At 48.5% G+C, this 21,626-nt stretch overlaps 6 protein-coding genes across 6 annotated transcripts; 4 read left to right on the top strand and 2 right to left on the bottom strand.

Annotated features, from left to right (window-relative positions):
• Window positions 1-30: 30 nt before the first annotated feature.
• An01g02380 (hypothetical protein) lies at window positions 31-1,036 on the bottom strand (the record flags this gene model as incomplete). The annotated part of the gene is made up of 4 exons (XM_059746422.1): window positions 31-190; window positions 311-377; window positions 671-828; window positions 921-1,036. 4 exons carry the CDS (start codon window positions 1,034-1,036, stop codon window positions 31-33), a joined length of 501 nt encoding a protein of 166 aa, XP_059603113.1.
• A 681-nt stretch (window positions 1,037-1,717) lies between these two features.
• On the top strand, window positions 1,718-3,556 carry An01g02370 (uncharacterized protein; the record flags this gene model as incomplete). The annotated part of the gene is made up of 3 exons (XM_001388638.3): window positions 1,718-2,052; window positions 2,118-2,656; window positions 2,721-3,556. The coding sequence occupies 3 exons, from the start codon at window positions 1,718-1,720 to the stop codon at window positions 3,554-3,556; spliced, it is 1,710 nt and encodes a 569-aa protein (XP_001388675.1).
• A 2,090-nt stretch (window positions 3,557-5,646) lies between these two features.
• An01g02360 (uncharacterized protein) lies at window positions 5,647-7,072 on the bottom strand (the record flags this gene model as incomplete). Its single annotated transcript, XM_059746415.1, has 5 exons — window positions 5,647-6,088; window positions 6,219-6,607; window positions 6,649-6,716; window positions 6,770-6,806; window positions 6,878-7,072. The coding sequence occupies 5 exons, from the start codon at window positions 7,070-7,072 to the stop codon at window positions 5,647-5,649; spliced, it is 1,131 nt and encodes a 376-aa protein (XP_059603112.1).
• Window positions 7,073-7,133: 61 nt separating this feature from the next.
• Window positions 7,134-8,522, top strand: An01g02350 (uncharacterized protein; the record flags this gene model as incomplete). Its single annotated transcript, XM_059746410.1, has 4 exons — window positions 7,134-7,172; window positions 7,463-7,765; window positions 7,936-8,137; window positions 8,392-8,522. The coding sequence occupies 4 exons, from the start codon at window positions 7,134-7,136 to the stop codon at window positions 8,520-8,522; spliced, it is 675 nt and encodes a 224-aa protein (XP_059603111.1).
• A 3,959-nt stretch (window positions 8,523-12,481) lies between these two features.
• On the top strand, window positions 12,482-13,508 carry An01g02340 (uncharacterized protein; the record flags this gene model as incomplete). The annotated part of the gene is made up of 4 exons (XM_001388635.3): window positions 12,482-12,786; window positions 12,843-13,152; window positions 13,208-13,263; window positions 13,343-13,508. The coding sequence occupies 4 exons, from the start codon at window positions 12,482-12,484 to the stop codon at window positions 13,506-13,508; spliced, it is 837 nt and encodes a 278-aa protein (XP_001388672.3).
• A 926-nt stretch (window positions 13,509-14,434) lies between these two features.
• Window positions 14,435-17,612, top strand: An01g02330 (uncharacterized protein; the record flags this gene model as incomplete). The annotated part of the gene is made up of 7 exons (XM_001388634.3): window positions 14,435-14,972; window positions 15,034-15,419; window positions 15,505-16,139; window positions 16,205-16,542; window positions 16,961-17,004; window positions 17,176-17,258; window positions 17,294-17,612. The coding sequence occupies 7 exons, from the start codon at window positions 14,435-14,437 to the stop codon at window positions 17,610-17,612; spliced, it is 2,343 nt and encodes a 780-aa protein (XP_001388671.3).
• Window positions 17,613-21,626: the final 4,014 nt, after the last annotated feature.

Genomic DNA, 21,626 nt, shown 5'->3' with positions numbered 1-21,626 from the left:
TATGGACGATTCGGGAAGGCGCAGTGCCCCTTAGACCCAGTTCACTAAACCGTAATAGGAAGCGGTGGAGCCCGGGAGATTCGATCTGGGGAGGCCGTAGGCAAATGGGATTGGAATTGGCCAGCAAAGAGGGAAAAAAGGGTGAGGGAACTGCGCGACCGAGCTCTCACGCGCAAAAATTCTGTCCACCCTCCTTAGCGGATGGAAAGAGAGAAAGTAAACGAAGTTTAGAGACATTCAGACTTTTTATTCCGTCAAACTATCGGTTTGAACCTACAGATTGCAGGGTAGGAAAAAGCAAAACCCTGACGAGAAGAAGGAAAAGGAATAGCCCCCGGTCGTAGATCCCCCTGGGAGATCGATAACAGAAGGGCTGCCTGATAAGCAAAAAGACCATACTGCTGGGAAAGTTGACAGACCGACAGAGCACGCGAAGAAGCGAAGGGGAAGGGAAAAAAAAAAAAAAAAAAGAAATTAATCAAAAACAAAAAAAGTTCAGAGGCATCCCAAAAAAGAAAAAAAGCGAGTGCTTCAAAAATAGTTGAGTGAAAAAAACAGACCGAGAGGCGTGTTGGTAAGTAATCTGGTACTTTCTATTTGCCCGTCTCATGACAGAACCGTCCGAAAAAGGTCTGGCCCGTGGTTATCAGCATACGGTGGTCACCCTCACCTTCATCATCATCATCATCACCACCACCATCCATTTCCATACTTACCCACTTCCTGCCTCTATTATCAATCTCTTCCTCGGCTCTCTCGCCTTCTTGCTCATTCACCACTTCCTCCACCAACCGCTCAGCCCCCCCTAAATCCCTTCCTTTCCTTTCCCTTCATCCCCCTTTCATCATCTTCTACTCTTTCAACACCCCTCATCATATCTGATCCGACATTCCATCCGTCTTGTTTGATCGCCCTGTTACCGCCGATCTTTCTTGTCCTGTCGCCGCTGTCCTCCCCTCCCACCAACAACGATCGATCTATCCATCCCATCTCTCCAGACCGTTCTCTCTCTCTTTCTCTCTCGAGCCTCCTCCATTCCGTACCTTTTTTTGCCTCCTACCCACCTCCACCCCCCCCAAATCTATTCGCGATCTGACCTCCTTTGATTTCACCTCTTGTTCTTTTTTTAAACCTTTCCTCACCTGTTCATCCGCACCCAGTACTCCGGGGCACTCTATCCGTTACGACTGGATCGCCACTCAGACCATCCCGTTCTGGATTGGCCAATATACGAGCATTTCGTGGCAGATCTGTTGCCCATCAATACAGTTTGACTGCTGCTTACTGATCTCTGCCTTTTGACTTTACGATCGCTCAACTTTTCCGAGAACCCCTATCTCCTTCTAGTACGCTTGGGTCACCGTCAGGGATCAGTGTTCTGTCGTCTCTCCGGTTCCGCCTGGTTGGCTCTGGGAGTTTCACTAGCTGCAGTTACCTGCCTCTCAGTCAGGCTGTCGTTAGACTTTTCTTTTCTTTTTTCTCCTTCCCCCTGCACTGTCATCTTGACCGACTTTTGACTTTGTGATACGATACATTACTTGCCCCCCCTCGACTGTGGTGCGACGTACCTTCACGACAAAGCCCTCTCCTTATTTCGACTACGCTTTTATCTTGAGTGACTCGCTCTACTCTCGGAAGTTGCCTTGATCTGGGGACTTTGTCACTGGGAGATAGAGAAGGAAAACGAATATCTTCTGCGGGCGATTTCTTGTTGGCAATGCTGGCATCAATCCCCCAGATGGAGACGGTGCGATCGCTCCCTCGAAATCCCGATATGGTTGCGCGGCATCCATCAGCGGAGGACTTGGACGCTGCTCAGCAGCTGATCTCGTCTGCTCAGGCTGGTCGAGAACACCTTGTTGACCGTGCCCGTGATGATGATGCGGCTCGAGGCTACGATGCTTACGATGCCTACGATGGCAAACATACACCTACTCCTTACGATTCTGAACGGCCTACGCTGCCGTCGACCGAATCTGCCTCGAACACACTAGCAGAAAGGACATCACCCAAGTCCCAGAAGGACACTTCCTTTCTAGGACATTCCTGCAGGTGAGTTTCCATGGGCTTCTTTAGTTTGTTACCTGGGCGGTACTGACTTCCTTGGTAACACTTAGTAACTGTGGAACGAAAAGCACTCCGCTATGGCGACGATCACCGACCGGGGCGATGATTTGCAATGCCTGTGGTCTGTATTTGAAGGCACGGAATGTTGCCCGGCCCACAAAGCGGAATCGTATACAGACCAGCACGGAACCTGTCCAACCCCAACCGTCGCAGCAACAGCCACCATCGATAGCACCCCAGCACGAGGCACACACCCATAGCGAAGGAGGCTGTCATGGCTCCAAAGGATCTTGCCCCGGTGGGGGCAACTGTAACGGCACTGGGGGTGCTGAGGGGTGTGACGGTTGCCCAGCTTACAACAACCGCGTGTACAAGTCCTCTGCCCGAGGGACTGTGCCGGTGCACGCTTGGGGTCGACCCGCCAATCCAGATAGCGAAAAGCCCCTGCCAGCACAGGAACCGGACGTACCCGGAAAAAGTGGTGCGTCGGCCGAGGGAAACATATTGGTATCGTGTCAGAATTGTGGAACTACTGTGACCCCGCTTTGGCGACGAGACGAGAATGGCCATCCGATCTGCAATGCGTGTGGTATGTTCTTTTGCCTTATCTCGGGTATCAGAACGAGCCTTGAAGCGGCTAACATTTCACTTAGGTCTATATTACAAGCTCCACGGCTGCTATCGCCCCACCACAATGAAGAAGACTATAATCAAGCGGCGAAAACGCGTTGTGCCGGCGCTGCGGGAACACTCTCCGACTGCTGCCACGCAGTCGTCGAATGGCTCTTCTGCCTCGCCCGAGGCCTCCCCAGCGACGTTGGCTCGCGTCCACGACGATCACTACCGCTACTACAGCTCTGAGCCGGTGGATCACTATGGACCGATGTCCGGAGACAGGATTTCACCGGCCGCGCCCAAGCAATTTGGCTTTGCACCCCCGCCTGTCGATTTTACCGGGTTTAGTTCCGGGCCCGTCTCCTTACCGCACCATCCCCCGCCACCAAGATTGTTAGAGCCGGATCGCATCAACGCTCCAAGCCACTCTCCGGTGTCTCAGTTTGGTCGGCGATCTCTTTCGCCGAATCCATCGGGTAATCCAAAGAAACGCACCCTTGCAGAAACCGCGTCATCAGCAGAAGCGATGTCTATCCCAACCACTCTGGAGAACGGGTCCAACCAACTTCCTCCGATCATGTCTTCCGTCAATCCTTCCCCTCCTGCCCGCCTCAGTTCAATTTCTTCTCTCCTCAACCCTAACAGCCATGACGAATCGCGTCTAGACCCCTCACTCGCTGCCCTTAGCCGTCAGCACCATCAGTCTCACCAAGCTCCTCCTCTTGCTCCCCCTCCCTCACAGTTGCTGCCTGGTGTATCGGAATTCGACAACATCAGGGAAGAGCGTCGCTTAAAGTTGCAACGAGAAGCGGAAGAGATGAGAGAGATGCTGCGAGCAAAGGAGCGCGAATTGGCAGAATTAGGACAACAATGATCATGGATCTAGTTGTCCTAGAACTGTTTATGCTGCTATTGCTATACCTTTACTCTTTCAACAATCACATATTTGGCGCAGACTTTTTCTGACGAGATACCATTTGCAACACGATGAGTTTCACGGGACTTGTGCACTATTAAGGGAAAAAAAAGTTCTCTACATAGTTTTCTTTTTTTTACTTGGGTTTAATTTGTTCGAAGCGCTGGCGGGATAAGCGATTACAAAAGAAAGACTACGGAGGCTTGTTTTGTTACACTTTTATTTCCTCTTCTTCTTCTTCTTCTCTCTCTCACTCTCCCCTTCACCTTGTTTGAATCTGTACCGGCGGACGGATGCGTGGACAAGGCTATTAATTACGGGATAACCGGGGGTGAGATGACTGTGTTCGTAAGGTCATGGAATAACTGAATAGATTTCGGTAATAAGGGACTTATCAAGATCATATGATGACTGTTATTGATCTAAAGTAAACTAGTTCGCTAAGATTCCTGCTTGATCGAACCTGTAGCGACCGATTGATTGATAGATTGATTATCTGAAACCCATCAATTAGTTAGTTATCTCTCAACCACAGATTGATTGACTGATTGACTGATTGATAAGCTTAACTGCCAGATTCCCTTTCCAGATCGGTTCGGCCCGACCTCGGCCTTTCAAGTCCCCAAAAATTTCTCCTTGGCTATTATTCTCATGTAATTCTTATTAATTATTCGCACGTAGGTCTACTAGTAGTCTAGCACATACCCCTCACTGCAAGGGATCGGATTTTCCGGATTTTGTTTCGTTACGAAAACAAAGTCGGTCGCTTTGTCTCGTCACATACTGAATCCTGCGAAATAATAACACGTATGAGGCTGTTTGGAACTAACTAGCTAATAAAGTAGGCCATTAAGCTGGCCAATTTCATGTGTAACAGCTAGGTTTGAGGGTAGTTGTTTTGCGTGATATGATCAATGTTAATTTATTGTAGAATTACTTACTCCCTGCTCGCCTGTTTGGATTTCTCTCTTCCCCTTGTGGTGGGATGTTTCTTAAGTCCAGATTCCAACAATTACCAAATGTAAGTTAGCATACAGCTAGTTAGTTAGGAGCTACAATTACGTAGCTATGCATTGCGTCGGTTAAATTCGGATTTATCGCTTATGATGATCATCGTCTGATTCATGGTTATGGACCGAATGTAGTAAAGCTTTGTTTTTGGTAATGCGAGGCGGGGGGTTTTATGTGATTGTTTGTTGATTACTTTATTCTCGAGCGAATTGTAGCTAGTAAGTGGTGTAAACAGGACATGGGAGGATGATAAGCACATAACGACATTGGGTCTTGCTAGAGAATTGATGTTGATGGGTTGGAATTGTGTTACCTGCCTAGGATTATTCGGAAAGGACTTTCTTCCCTGCTGGATTGTCGCCTTACATTGACAGTATCTATCTACCGTGCTGCGAAAAAAGAGGGGCAAAGGAGGGGAAAGGAGGGTGTTCTAGATCCGGCGAAAGTGTTATAGATGGATTATGGCATGATGTGATGCGATTGATAAGATTAAAATTAGGGGGGAGATTACTATGATCGTGTGAGAATTATTAATCTTAAATTGGGGTGGGTAGATAGGTAGATACACCGTGGAGAGCGGGATTCTGTTTATCCGGGGGGGGGGGCGCTAGGTTGGTTTATCAGTAGTGTTTGATTTTTCTAACGATTTATCTACTGGGTTTTCCGTCTACTATTTAGTATTAATGTCTGTTGTACAGATGTATTATGTTGGGAGCTCGTTAGATGAGCGAAAGAAGGGTGAATGTACATAAAACCAAGAAGAAAGAGGGGTTCAGCTTGTAGCATGGNCATAAAGTCGTCGATGATTAGACATCCGAAGAATGAGAAGAATGTACACGAAGGTGGACGGATAGGTAGGTATGTGTGAAACGAGACGCAGGTGTGGGATATCAGGATCAGAGAGTAAATAAAAAAAAGAGGGGGTAATGTTGAAGATGCAGCGTCATATATCATGCATCGTGGTATCAGAAGAAAGTAAGTTCGTGAATGTATGGGAAATAGTGAGTGTGTGCGAAATTAGGAAAGGTCGGAGATCATCAGACATCAACAACCAATCGACGCTGACTGGTCGACTCGTCATTGTTTCTCGATGTCTCCTGAATCATCGTTGTCGTCGTGACCGCGATTCCGTCTAGCGCACTATCGTGGCTCGCTTCGCCGGACTTGACGTCGATGGTGTACATGCCGTAGTCGCGGTCCTGGGAGTAAAGCTCGACCTTTTGCCGGTGCGAGCGCGCGGTCATCCGAGTGGCGGTCATGCGACTGGCTGTCATGGTGGGGTTGCGAGTGTAGCGGTTGTAGCTGTTGGTCGAGAGGAAACGAGGGAAGATGCGACTGACGATTGGACGAAGGAATGGTAGGCAGGCGCAGATGATGGCGACGTTGCATTCTGCAGCGGTCCAATAGGCAGCGCCAACATTACTGTCTGGTTCGTTTGTTAGTCTAAACTCGAGGAGGAGAAAAGAAATTGAATGGGGGCTGCGTACAAGACGTGTCTGTGCTTTTAGCTACGCTTCTCAGACTGGATAGACGGAGGATACTCGTGATCACGACGCTGGAGTGTGGTGGTTAGCGTGCATTGGACAAACTGGCGATCGCCATGACTTACAGTCCACCAATAGCAAAGACACCCATAAGAGCGAATTTTTGCATGCGCGGGAGTTGTAATTGCGACAGAAGAGGCATAGGCAAGATTAACAGGGTTGTGTCTGTAGCGATATTCATCGATGCGTTGAAGAACCAGACGGCCTCGAAACTTAGGCAGTAGCCGGAGATGTTGCGGTTCCAGAATTTGGCGACTGGGACACAGTTCAAGAAACCACTGACTACTGCCCATGTTCCGTAAGTAGCCACGATACCAAACACGATCCAGCAGGCAAGCCGGAAGCGGCGGTCGGGGAAGATCCGAAGATACTGGAAAAGAATGGAAAATTTGGTAAAGATCAAGCTGGCATTATAGAAAGGGATAGCGGCCCAGAGTCGCTTCATTACAGAGGATCAGTATAGGTTCAAAACTGATTAGTGTTGGGGAATGTTACCTTCAATTGCTCTTTCACAACAACGTCAGACAAATCGGCGTCATGTTTTCCGAGTCCAAAATGCACCTCTGGAGCATGTAAGAGAGATATTTTAGGTCACTGGCGGATGGCCACGACTTACCAGCAGCAACAAGACCGAGGTACGTGCATGATAATACCTACATGCAACCAATGTCAATGTACGGCACTTTCCCAGCGAGAACTCAGACACCCCAATCAGGGTACGTACCAGAGAAATAAGAATCATATAATCTTCACGACCAGTCAATTTCATTAACCCAACTCGCGCATACATACGCATAGCGACAATGACAATTGAGAGTCCGGTAAGCACGGCTGTCACTACCAGGGCTCGCTGTCCGCGAGCTGTACCATCATCCGTAGTCCGGGGAAGCAGCATGCCTCCCATCATTTCATCCAGCATGGCAAAGGAGTGGGCCAGTTGAGCAGATGAGTGTTGCACAAAAGAGCGTGTGATTTCTGATATGGATGATGAAGAAGCGTCGGTTGTTGATATTGCATTGGTTTGCGGTCAATGAATCGATCTGCGTAGATGTACAGTCTCCAGGTTCTTGAACCTAGAGGCCGGAACGTGGTTTACCACATGGGTCGAATAAGCACCGACAAGATTTCAAGAAGGAGTGTCTGGGCTAACGCCAACTCTTGAAGCAGGTTTGCTTTTTCAAGATCTTGCGCCGGGGTAAAAGAGGGAAAAGGAAAGTATCGGGGATCCTGCTTTTAACAGTTCAGCGAATTAAGCCCGAGTACCCCCCGCAATAGCTCAAAGTTTGATAGTAGTTAATAGCGTGCGAAGGCCGCTAGACTGCTGGGGAGCCCTGGATGGAGAGTCATAGTATACGTAGTAGACAATTTCAGCTCGGTGTTGCCCGGCACAGTGTGGCTACATGACCCGGACTCCTTCCAAATTGCAGTAATGATCTATGGCACTAAGCTGTCGGTCTCCACTGGTGTCGTGGGCAGACGGCAGAGTGGATGCGCTTGTAGGGGGGACATTAGTCAATCAAGACGGCGACCTGTAGAGCGAGACCCAGAATGGCACCCAACGCCCTGTCACTGGAGTCTCTCTCCGATGGTCGATCCATGGGACGCCACCCTGGTGTCTTGAGAACTTCCCTCCTGGAGTATAGTGCTCTTTCGACTTGGCTGGTACGGACTCGGCAATATCCCTCGTACGGTACCGTTGATTCGGCTAGATTGGCTCCACTAGGAAGAGGGAAGGCCAAACACAAAATGCCCGTTTCAACCTTTTGGCTCGTGTATCCCCAGCTCATCCTGTGCCCCTTAAGAAATCGCAAGCAAAGCCCCCGGGGTGCCGCAAAAAATCAGACCAGGATCAATAGCCACATGGAGAAAGCTGGGTGGCTCACTCAATTTGGCTTAGATGGTGTTGAAGAATGTTCTTCCACCGGTTTCAATTTGATGAGACTCGGTCACGACCGTGCTGGTGTGGATAGCGCCGCCAGTGGAGGTACACAAGCCTAAAGCGGCATAGAAGTCCTCTGGCACTAGGTAGACTAAAACGTGTATGGCACGATTTCGAGCATTCATTCGCTCGTTGATTTTATCCTATCCCTGCAAATAGAACAGGATAAGAAATGATCTGCCGTTCAGCGTGGCGGTGGGTCACCAAGCGAGGAAAAAACACGAGATCTCTAGTCCAATGCCTTGCATGAACTAGTTTCTTTCTGGGCGCCTGGTTTCTGGCTAACAATGGCAATTCAGGGTATGATCAAGGCAGCGAGGATATGGGAGCATGCATAGCAGGGCAAAAGATGGCCTTCATCAGTCCCCGATTAGCGGAAGACCCCGGATGGCTCCTCCCTAACAAAGTTTCGTACCTCGATAAAAGCTAATCCTGCATACTAAGATCGTGGGTTGTCGCAAAGGAAGTCAACAACAGTTCGAACAATCAGCTTCGCTGTGGAGCAGAATTTTCATTAGCGTTCACCAGTTTCTTACATTTATCCTCTGCGTTCACCCGTTTTGGTCAAACGTGAACAACCGCAACCATGGTTTCTTTCTTCCCATTCATCACTCGTCGGAAAATTCCTAGAACGATAGATCACTATCTGCTCAGTGATTGATCGACATATTTGGGGAAGTCTTTGACGTAGGCTCGAGTACTCGATAGGCAGCGTGTCCGCGCTTTGTGCTATTGTCCACGCAGGTCCCTGTCTTCTCGCAACCTTGGGCGCAAGCGACTACTAGTAGTCATAGTCTTCTATTTTCGGTTTCCTCACCTGTAACCGTCGATCACATCAGTCCATAGAGCACGTCATGGCCGAAGTTTGACCAGGTAAGAATTTGAAATTGCATGATCCGTCTGAGCATTAGTTGCTTTGCCATCTTTCATAGATGAAAGGAACACCGGATGTTTAAGAGAAAGGCAAAAGGAAGAATATATTAACTACTATTCCATACGAGAGCCTGTTTCGTAGACAGAGATATTGTGTGTTTCGCATGACTCGTGCCTCCAAGGACCATGAGTCCAGGTCGCAAGCCAGCAGCCGTTGCCATGCTTGGCTGCATCAAAGCTGTGGACTCCGAGCTTGCATGTGGAGAATGCTGTGCAACCCTCGCATCGAGTCTGCATAGAACAGGGGCGTGCTTTCCATTGTTGCTCCTCGTGGCTCGATAATTCAAATGACATACATGATTCCGGGGGAATGGAACCCGAAGGAAAACTCGGGGTTCCTTTGTTTTACTGCTTTGAAAATTCTCATCCCAATTCAGCGGTGCGGCTGCGACAATGTGGCTATGATCATCAATAGAAGATGGGTCCCATGCAGGTTCAAAGGGGAGGGGGAGGACGAGGCTGGATAGCGCCGCGCTACTGCTGCGCCGGGCAAGCTATAAGCGGCAAAGGATGTCCACTACCAGCCAGTTGGTAGAGCGCCACCATTGAATAGTAAAAGTGCATTTCTTGTCGATGTGACCTGCGCAGCAAATAAGCGCTGCAGAGACCTCTTACGGAAGTTCGGGGAAGCTGCCCGACGTTCAATTCCATTTTCTTGCCATGCAACCCGGTGACTAATTGCTTTTTGGCTCTGAAGCTTGGTCTCGATAGCTGAGGATTTGTCTTGGAGCCTATGCCTGGGGGCGTTTCGTTCATTGGTGTAAAATAATATGTGGATAAGTCCCCACTATGTGTCCTCACGAAGCACCTCCATGCGAAGCTCCGGGTGTCACAAAAGGGGCAACTCTCAATTGTACGATAGATATTATGGGGTACGTGCAACGGGGAAAGATGAAAATGACGTGCGAATCCAATGCTTTGGACTGAAGGGTGTAGTCAAGATGCGAAGATCGACGGACGAGAGAGGTGTCAACATTGGAATAGACCTGTGTCAAATGTCAATAATGTCATTCTGGCCCACGGAGATAGCCCGTCGAACTTTCCTGGAGCATGAGGTCTCTCTCATTGGCACAGAAGCCTTGACTCTGGGGCCTTGGAGGACTGTCAAAAGCTAGTGATGATCGTCGGCCGGAGAGGGAAAAGGGAAAGAAGGCACCGAAGCGGTCAGAGAGCGAGTGACCAGCCACTATCCCTGACGATCCACTGCCCTTAACTCCGACCCAGGCAATTGCCAGGACTTCGACAAGGAGATAAGAGCATTTCAATAGTTAGTTGATTTAACTTCTTCTGATGCCTGACTGTCCAAGTCATGGTCTCAGGACTTTTTGTCAAACGCCGCACGAGCATCGGAGTCACTTCCGAGCTCAAACTCTACTTGCATGGCTGAAGAATAGTCCAGATTTCCTTGGTTCTTGGACCCCAACCTTAACCTCCCCTAGACGCCATCTTATGAATTACAATTCCTCGAATAGGGCTGAGAATCCAAATGACTATCACGTCGAATCTAGATATCTATCTGGTGGTAAACACCATGAGTTCCGAATCCCGCCTTCAACACCCCTCGGAGCGCCGGCCATTCGCCGAAAACGGAGTACACTCCACAGTCGACTTCGGTTTACGGGCTTCGGACATGCTTGCTTGGTACCCTGCTTGAATTTCCTACTGTATGCTCGCGACCGTTGTTACCTCATAGCATTGTGCTCACACATGACCTGGTAGATACTATGGTTGTTCAATCTTACTGATGCGAGGTGTCAATGTTCAATGATCCAAAGGGTTCGGCACCTCATACGTGCGCAACAACCAGAGAACGTGCCTACCGCGTCCGAGCACATGATCTCAAGGTTTGCAGACTGGGATGACGATCTCTTCGCTTGCAGTTTGCAGATCCCTGAAATCCGTGGTTCGTTCAAATCAGGATGTCTTGTCTTTCATCATAGTGGATGGGCTGGCGGCTTGAACTCTTGAACTCTTTGCTAGCACGTTCGGTAGCGAACGATCGCCAGCACCAGACCTATACGGGAAACTCGCATACCAAAGTACCTGAAGGAAGATCTTCGTTATCATATGCCCAGTGACTTCTCAAAGCTATGCCACCTACTGATCCTTTCATGTCGAGATTATCAAGGCGACTAGGTAGCTTTCTCCACGGACCCGTGGCATTGTACCGTTTGGCGTCACCTTCAGGAAGTGGATACAATGACTCCTTGTCCAACATAAGACTGTGCCCGATTTTGTGTTTGTAGTCAATGGTCGCAGACAGATAGAATAGGACTTGACCTAGCCGTTTAAGCTAGTTCTGCATGGCGATGCGAAGCTAGTTACCTAAGAACGCGTGGAAGCCTTGGCATATTCATGCGTTCTAAAAAAGCAAAGCCCGGTCTTCGGGATTCTAATTTCATGGCCGCTTATCATACTGGCCATAAGACGATGTCGTGGTTGTCGTGGATCGCTAAGAGGCCAAAGGCTGCTCCATTTCTCGCCTAATTGACTACGACCTTACTAAGTCCCCTTCAGAGCTGTTGCGGATATGATGACTATGGCTTCTTTTTCTTCGAGGATTGCCCGCGGTTAAGCTACCGCCAAAGGAAATGGTACGTTCATGTCGTTTCAGTGTATCTGGAATTAACGGATATGCCCACACTGGTGCTAACGTGAGAGTCATATAGATTGTTCTGTGAAGATCAAGTGCAGTGGTGGTCTATCATCAGTGCTAGTTCATATTTCTGCATGGCTGTGAATGATTAATGCTTTTGCCAGGCCTAGCTAGCCGCACAAAATGGCATGCCTGGATGGGAAAGATTCTGTTTCTTGCTCCAAAAATGAAACCCCCCTACTGCCAATGGCTTTAAAACCGTCTCTGTTCGACTTATCATCCGGCGACTGATTCCTGCATCGTTCGATAATTGAGCGACTTCAGCTGAAAGACATCTATTGACCGATTTTGAGAGCTGGAGTCAAGGCATTCGTGTTGATAGAGGATTCAACAGCGTAGTTGTGTGACTGATGGCGCTTTGTGTCGAATACAAGAATGAGCTGTTCTCCAAAGAGCTATCGTTCCTGGCAGATTCAGAATCGGGGGAGGAGCAGAAGCTGGGAGAATTTACAAGCAGCCATCGGAAGCCAGTCCGGCCGGCATAACCATCAGCCGAGGCCAGGCCCCCCCGCCCGAGCACGAAATGGCCTCGCCGGATCCCCGCACACGCCATCCCGACCTTCGGCCTATGATTCATAAGAAACCACCAATAGCCCCTGTCTCCTCGTCCGATTTGAAACCTTTTCTCTCTTACTTGACCGTTATCGACGCCAGCTGACAGGCTCTTTATGCGGCTTCTCCAGGCTTATTACAGTACTCTCAGATCCCTGCGACAGCTCTCCCCTTCATCCGGATCATTCTCCGCATCCACCCCGCTTCCGTTTCGTGCTGCAATCAGACCAGCTTTTATTAAACGCACAATGGCGACAGCAATGGCAAAGCGCCTTGAAGGCAAGACAATCCTCGTGACCGGTGCATCTTCCGGTATTGGACGAAGCACTGCCAAGGAATTCGCCCGCACTTCTCCCAAGGACTTGAAGATCATCGTGACTGCTAGACGCATTGATTCACTGCAGGAGCTGGCTAAGGAGATTAAGGAGGAAGTCGGTGAGGGCGTCAAGGTGTTGCCTGTGCAGCTGGACGTGAGCAACCCGGAAGATATCAAGAAATTCGTGCCGTCTCTCCCCGAAGAGTTCAAGGAAATCGATGTCTTGGTTAACAATGCGTGAGTCAGGACTTTTTCCAACTGCTACTCACAAGTCTGTGCTAAGAGAAATGCAGAGGCCTTGTTAAGGGAGTTGCTAAGGCTCCGGAAATTGCACCTGAGGATATCAACGTCATGTTCTCGACCAACGTTACTGGACTGATCAACATGACCCAGGCCATCCTTCCCATCTTCAAGAAGAGAGCCGACGGTGGTCGCGGAGATATCATCAACATTGGCAGTATTGCTGGCCGCGAGGCTTACCCTGGCGGTAGCATCTATTGTGCCACGAAGGCGGCTATCAGATCTTTCACCGATGCTTTGAGGAAGGAGCTTATCGCCACAAGAATCCGTATCATTGAGATTGATCCTGGCCAGGTTGAGACGGTAAGACTTCGCTTATGTCAATTGCATGACCCTTCTAATAACTGTTCTTCGATAGGAATTCTCCGTTGTGCGGTTCTACGGAGATAAGGCCAAGGCAGATGCAGTTTATGCGTAAGGATCCCTTATATGTTCTCCCAGCTGACAGTAAAAAGGCACATGGACAAATACTGACTACTTATGGGCACTACAGCGGCTGCGAGCCACTTACACCCGATGATATTGCTGAGGTGGTTGTATTTGCTGCCGGTCGGCGCGAGAATGTTGTGATTGCAGATACCTTGATTTTCCCTAGCCACCAGGTAAGTCAAACATCGCATACAGGGCTCAACAGCATAGCTGATGGCACCGTCACTTAGGCATCCCCGACTTCCATGCACCGCAAGGCTTAGTGTATACGCATTTATGTTTGTGGACTTGTAAAGAGCACTCAATGGTGGAGCGACATTAGAATTGGCTGGAATTTTGGTAGATTTAGACGATATGGTCAAATGATATTACATGATGAGACTGCATATCTGAATCAAAGTAAGCGTAAAGAATTCAACTTCCTTGTGTGAAAGGAACGACATGATGATACGAAGTCACCCGTTGCCAACTATATCCAGTGCCATCAGCAACTTATATGTTGAAAGATCGGGTTATATATATCCAAGAGCTTTGCTAATAACTTAACGTGGGCAACTGGCAGCTTTGGTTCAAAAGGTAACTTGGAGATTGCGTGTCGCAAACTGGATCTACGGCTCGGTATATATAAGTAACGGCACTCCTAAGCTGCCGATGCAACGGTGACATTTTCTTTGCGACTTGAGGGGCACAATCGGTCTGCATTATTGCCGTCAGCTCATTATATAGTGAAACCTCAGGCTTTTTATGGTAGCCTACTTTTATTCGCACCATCCTTATAGCAACTCGAGTCGATGTGCCTACACGGTTATCTTCTACGGACGATGCCAGCAGAGCATTGCACCCACCTCGTCACTCTGAAAATGATAGTGGATGGCGATGGTACCTGAAGGGCTATCATCGACTGGTTCCGGTGGGTAAATCAATTACTGCATCCGGCACAGTGCAATGTTGATTTGGATGATTGACATCACGGTCCCTGAACGGTTCACCCCGAACTCAAGCTAGAGTATGATATGAGTTTGCATCGCTTAGTCGGCGTGTAGCCAGTGAAGTGCATTCTCACTTCGTGTTATACAGACGTGTAAATCTTCACGCCTCAGTCTTCTGAGATGCCCACAACACCACCTGCACATACCTGTATCTCAACAGCGCCAATATGGAACAAGGATTTGGACCAGACATCATTCCCTTAGAGATTGACATGTTTCCTATGGAGTCAGACAATTTCCTTATGGAGAGAGAGTTCTTCCATATGAAGTCAGATCTCGTCTCTATGGAGTCAGGCGTCGTTCCCATGGAGTCAGACATTTTCCCTATGGAGTCGACTATCGACCCACAAGTCTCAGAACGCAAGTACGAGAACGATCCACTGCTAAAGGCCTTTGAGATCATGGAAATCATCGGTCGGTATCGTACCATGGTGCCAGCAACCGCAAGTGATCGCACCAGCGACGGAAACATTATGTTTCTATCCAAGATGTGGTCTCAGATCCGGGCCAAACAGCCGATCCGAATGATTCTACCGGCTTTCCCCTTCAAGTCTCCGAATCAGGGAAATAAGACTTTGGGAAGCCTTCCTGACAAAGGCGAAGAGATTTGTCTCGCGCACCTTAACGGACTCTGCGCTGCTATTAGTGACGTCTATGAATATGGAGCTAAGCTCACCATTGTATCTGATGGCCTCGTGTACAACGGTAAGTCGAGAAGAAAGTACTCATGATCTTGTATGCTAAAATAGGGACTGACTGTCGGTAGATATCCTGGGCGTTTCTGACAGAGACGTCTGGGAATATGGCCATGCACTGAGGGAAATGGTTGCTGAAAATAAGTACGACCATATCGAGTTCGCCAGACTGCGCGACCTTGTTCACAGCCATGAGGACGTCAAACTTGACGGAGAGACGTACGAAAGGTTGGCCCCGGTGTTTCGCCAGGAACTAATTGAACAGCACACACCGGTGGGATTTGACGCCGCTGTTATGATCAAGTCAGACGAAAACATCTGCACCACTTATCGAGGATACATAAAGTTCTTGACCAAGGACCTGGAACATCTTTATGTAGAGAATGGTACCACATCTCGCAAGGCACACAAGAAGTACCTGGGGAATGTTGCCAAAGCCATGATCACACGAGGCGCGGTGAGTGGAATAATTCACCCAAAACTTGAACGCTAACCAAGCATAACAGTATTGAATGGCACTAACACGTGTGGTTTCACTATAGGCCTTTGCAGAAGCCATCATAAAGAACTACTCAGGTTACATCCGTCTTTCAATCCATCCATCAAATGGATTAACCAAGATCTCCATAAATGTTCTCCCGAGATCCTCAAAACCAGTCACACCATGGCACTCAGCACCTTGCTATACTGTTGACGGCCGCTTCATATATGGATGGCGCGAAGTTTTCGATGCTAACCCAGAATTGGAGTTAGTCCACAAAAACGGGCGTCCATGGTGCTACCGTTTTATATCTGAGCTGTACAACTGGTCATCGCCGGTAGCAGTCGATCCCATCTATCCCTGTGGCATGATGATCACGCCTCTCAATCCAACCTCAATAAGCCAGGTTGAAATGGAGAAAGTGCAGGGTCTAGCACACGAGAACTCACCAGTTGTCCTTCGCGGATTTACAGACACTCATGACCATGAGCTGATCGCGCAGAAAGCTGAGAGCGTTGACGCTTCTTACCTTTCGATATCCGACTTCAATCCTGAAGAAAAAGCCGAAGATGGTGATTCACAAGATTCGAAAAGCACTACCTTGTCAGGTTGGCTGCCCTACGATGGGCCAACTGAGATCATGGAGGATCAAGAAGCCCATCACATCAAGCAGTGTCCGGTCTCCTCTCCAGCCAAGTAAGCTAACTCTGTTTCTCAAGATTCTTTAACTTCCCACTCACATAGAATCCACTCCCGAATAGATATCAGCTCATCAGTGCCCCTGGCCCTATCTCAGAGAACACCAGACGCAGTCTTTTCTCCGCATCCCCTCTGTTTTTCCACCACCTTCCAGCCAGCTACACCGTCGGCATACTCCAGCAACTTTCCTGGAACGCAGAGACTTCATCCCACGACACTGAGACCAGTTCCCTGCCCTTGATCATACCGCACTTTTCTCACGGCCGGCCCTGCTTCCGTTACCACTCGCTCCTCTCTCAAAGCAATATCACCTGTGATCCCACTCTCATCGCCATCGAAGATATCTCAACCGCTGACTCAACTAGACTATGCAATATCCTGAATCCTCTCCTCTATGACCGTAGAGTCTGCTATTGGCATACCTGGAAACAGGGAGACGTGCTCTTTTACGATACTTTCACAACTATGCAGACCTGGGAATCATTCGCCGGAGAACCAGTTCTTTTCAAGTTGTATTCAGGATATCCTTCTTGACTAGTTGGATTTCATACGTTGGGCATAACTATCTACCTGGCAGTTTTCATACCATTAATCTCTTGATCCTGGTCGAATTTTCTCTTGAATACCCCCAAACACCCGGGGAACACACAAAGTACCCATGGGGACGATATGATCTGATGACTTCTCGGTTTGATTTACGTCAACGGCACGATAACCATGACTTTTATTTCAGCGATCTTTCCTTGCAAGTAACAAACCTCAAATGCTTTTCCTTTTTCTGTTCCATTTTTCCTTCTGATTAAGGAGACAAGTGATAGGGAATATTCCTGAGAAATACCAGATACAGGAGCTAGTCAGACATGTACGTAGCAATAGTTAAATCCCATGAACATCTCGGAGTACATTTGCTTTCATTTTTTCTATGCTATATATTGAAGGCTTGTATGAACTCCCGGAGATAAGCAGGCTGCTTAATTGCCATTGACCGGCTTGATAATAAGCAACTAGGACCAAGATAAAATTGTGGTGAAAGGCAACTACGGTAGGAAACGAGACAGGCAAATACAGACATAACTATGCTACTCTCATAAGAGGAAAGGCAAAAGAACTACAAATGTGAGTAAGTAGTTAGTCACTTACTGTACGTTTAGTAAATGGTCTGACCCAGAAGTAACTTTACTATTAAGATGGTCACTCCAACATCCTACTGCCTTTTTCTGGGGTACTGGCATATTTTCAAAGAAGGGATCTGTTAGACCAACACCACTTGAACGAGACACGAAAAGCTCTGATGTAAAAAGAGGCGAGCACAATGTGCAGCTAATTACTAGGTTGAAAATACTGTGGTCTTCCTCTCCACTGAGGTTTCTTCAGGGAGACAGACAGACAGATAGACAGACGGCAAGGAATCAACAGCGGAGACCCCCGGCCGGCCCCCAAGCTTTAAGTACACTATCTACCCCTGCATAATATATCATTGGGGGCCAAAAGGAACGAGTAGTAAGTTGTCTATGCACAACATCCTGAAGCGGACTAAATACTTTAGACCATATGATTTGCAATTTACACATGATAATTGGTTTTCCTTACGGTAGGTGAGCGGTTGATTTGGAATCTTACCAATACCTACTGTGCTCACTTGGAGAGAGTCGAACATAGACAAGGTAGGTAAATATCCGAGATCCGAAAAGGGGGGGGCAGCTCACTTTGTATCGACTAGTAGCTATGACCCCTTTGTGGCTCAGGGTTTGTGTCAGCCAAAAGTCAGTGTGATGGTTTACCGTTTAAGCGATGCCTGTCTGTTCTTGGTACCCCGCAGATCATTCTGATATGCGCCAGTCATGGAACAAAGTTATTGTTGACGTTTGACGGCATAGTCGGAGGCATTGGATGTGTCACGGAGGGGATGAACAAATTGGGAGAGATTGACTGAATTAACCCCACCCAGCTATATGAACTTGGGTGTCGTAGGTAGATAGAGTGTGGGCGGGACTTCTGCCTACTGCAAGTCTCATTGTGATGGCTTGATGTCGCATGCCGTTTCTTGTCTGGCCACGTCATGGGCATGTTTGATGCCTGTCGGCTGGGCTTAGCGATCTAGTCATTGGAAATTTCGGTCTGCCCATCTAGTACTCGAAGATAAAGCACGCACTGCTGACCGAACATCGGAGGGCGGTGTGAGTATGTGCTTCGATTAGGATATCTTCGCAGACAAATCAGTGCTCTGCCCGCTTGGTAATCGATGCGGGAGAATGTTTGATCCTGATTTGGGCATCCAGGCACATGGACAAGGTCTGGAGTATGACTGGTACGATAGTCAGGGTAGGTGACAGGTACCGATCTCGGTCGCAGGCCCCGACGACCCCGCAGGTATGTATCTTTGTCCCTGAAGCGGTCGGTTACCCAGACTTGGGTAGTAGCCTCCAAACCGAGCCATGGCTCTGTTCAAATGTGATGAGTCGGTAGGATGGAAGAGATTTCCGCGATCAGCAGTTGTCCGCAAAATCAGGCAATGTGACTTGGAGGAGGTGGCTTGGGTGCCATGGCTCGGGAACACGGGTGGGTTTAGTTTCGCTCCAGGGTAGTAGCAGCAGAAGATAAGAAAAGACGACCCTGGCGAGAGTCAATGAGAAGCGCATGTGGTGGGAAAGGATCAACGCACGACACTGCAGGAAGTAAGTGGTATTACGGGAGCAAGGCAAAATCTCCCCAGCTGCAGCTAGGATGCAAGGATGCAAAAATGTGTTCAGACTTCCGGGGTTAAAATTTTGCGGGACGTCATCTCTTGACACTCGAGGGTACTATCATCCGGGATTACTCCGCTCATCACCGAAGGGGAGCAAGGAGTTGTGTCGAGGTCGCCGCCTCATTCGCCAATGGTGATTGAGCAGTAACATGGGCTATGGGATCGGACGGTCTCACAGACCAATATATCACCTCTGGCAAAAAGTGGAGGCGTGGAGAACATCCTAAACTCGGTCTGCGGCTATTTTAGGCTTCTTCTGGACTAGTCGAGCACGACTCACTCCATTGGACTCAGTTTCCCCCCCCCTCCTCTCCAGGGACACAATTCCATGACGCTGTCGAAGCCAAAAGGAAGCCAGACTCAGACTCAATATTTCGAATGATGATGTAACTCGGTGTGTCAAATCGGAGCTGTCATGTTGCATCTGTTAAGGCTGAGAATAGTTTTCTACCCTTCTAGAAGGAAAACGGTTGTGCCGAAAAGGACAAGGGACCTCGGATCCATGAATGATGGATGCTCTCTCACTCATCCACCCTCACTCACTCACTCACTCACTCACGCACTCCCACTCACCCTCTTTTTTTTTTTATTTTATGTTATTTTATTATATTCTTTTTTCTCTCCACGCGCCCACAGCAAGGCTCACGTCCAGTAGAAAGTCCCTCTAGGGGAAGCTACCCCGTTTTCCCCTATTAAATTGTAACGTCCAAGGCCTTTAGTCCAATGGATCGTTCCGAGTTTTGACTGAGCCGGACGGGAAACTTATTATCAATGGGAGTTCGTTTGTTGCCTCTCTTACAGTGCTTGCGTAAGTAAGCCTGCACCCTGGGACCGAAGGAGTTCACTTGTTCAAGGAACCGGAGCGGGACGCAGAGTCAAGAGAGGAGCGAATCCACCCAGCAGGCCTCACGGTGATTGGCTTAGACTCCGGAAGCTATTCGTTCGTTTACTGTGTTGCGTAAGGTGAGCAGGGGAGAGGACCCTCAGGGGGAAAAAGTTGGGATGGAGAACACTGGACAATTTAGAAGCATTAACGACCGGCGCTAAAAAAGTAGGGTGGAGCTGGTGAAGATTAATCTGGGAGAGATACGATGAATGGTTTCACAAAGTCATGGAGTCAATCAAATGCATAGTTTACTAACGGCTCGTACTGGAGTCGAGCTTATATTGTGATTCTGTGCAAAGCTAATGACAGTCACCATTTATTGAGTGCTGGGTGGTGGTACGGAGGGAGGGTGGGATCTGCTGGGTCAGATCATCAATACGAAATTCATTCATTATACATGACATAGTAAATGAACCGAATACTAGTAACTAGTTCTGTGTAGGGAACAACTAATTTATTCATCCTATTAAACCACCAAATTCTTACTGTACGGTATTGGCAAGTGTGGGAGGGAGAGAGAGGGAGAGAGAGAGGGACAGCGACACTAGACCCAATGGATCATTAATCTTGGGTGCCCTGGGAATTCGATCCCCCCGGCCCCTTTTTTCAGGCTACCTCACCATGCAACCATTTTCCTTCCCACCGACTGACTCAATTTTCTTCCCTAATGATCGGACCTCCACTCACGAGAATACCGTTGCAGTAGCCTATCAAAGATGATCTCACTGGATGAAGGAAGGATTGACAGAAAACCATTCTGATTGTGATGGGTGTGCTGTGTATCTGGGGTACACGGAGTACCTGGCACGGATTCGAGGCCAGGCTGTTGCTGTTCAGGTTCATATCTTGCGATCGGACGATTGAGGTTAATTATCGGCGGGTGGGCCAACCGGGACCAGTGAAATTAAACAGTTGGCTGGATTGGTTGAATCCACACGCGTTGCCGGTTAATGCCACACCCACTGCTCATCTCTCTTTCTCTCTCTCTCTCTCTGTCTCTCTCTCCCTTCCCTTTGATCTTCCCTCTGTCTTCCACCCCCCTTTCAATTCGGTCCACACAGTTTGTGCCATTAACCGGAGTCAAGTTGTAAGACCAGCAGCAGCAGCAGCAGCAGTAGTAGTAGTAGCAGCAGCAGTAGTCAGATACGACTAGCAATCTGTGCTTAACCGACTCCTGCACTAGGAGGATTATCATATCGTTAGTGATTGTGGTGAGATTAATTCTGGCGAACCTTCGAATCCCCTTCCTTCCAATCAGCAGGCGCATCATATCAATTTCTCGATGGAAGTGCGCTCTTTTCACATCGTCGGTAGGGGTGTTCCACACCAATCAAGGCGCTTATCCCGCGGTTAATAATTTACATATTGTCATTTTGTGACTTGCTCTGTGTTCTTGTGGAAGTTCCTATCCAATACTACGCACTTACTACTTGACTGTCCATTACTAGTTAGTATTCAGTAGTTGACTATCTAGACTCTCTCTCCTCCTTTCTGGGCTGCCCTGCCTATCCCCACCTCCGTTCCTCAGTTGGCTTAACTCTCCTTAATCATCTCCTCTCCCTCTCCCCTTTCCCCTCCCAAAGTCTCTCCACCCCGTTCTCTCTTTTCCCTTTCCCTCTTTTTCTTTTTCTTTTTCTTTTTTTTTTTATCTTCCCTCCTTGAATCCACCCTGGTTCTCGAAGGTGTTCTAAGTAGTTCCCTTCGACTTTCCATATTCCCTGATCGCTTAGAACGCATTGGGTCCAAGACGAACTGCAGACCACGCCGAAACCCTGCCGGTTCGCCTTCAATTCCGCCTGCCTGCAAAGTTCCACGACCCCCCCCCTCCCCCCCTGGATCCTACTTCCCACAC

The sequence above is a fragment of the Aspergillus niger genome (assembly GCF_000002855.4).
Source record: "Aspergillus niger supercontig An01".
In the NCBI taxonomy this organism is placed as follows: Eukaryota; Fungi; Ascomycota; class Eurotiomycetes; order Eurotiales; family Aspergillaceae; genus Aspergillus; species Aspergillus niger.
The sequence above is the reverse complement of the archived record's forward strand: the minus strand, read 5'-3'. Positions and strand labels throughout refer to the sequence as shown.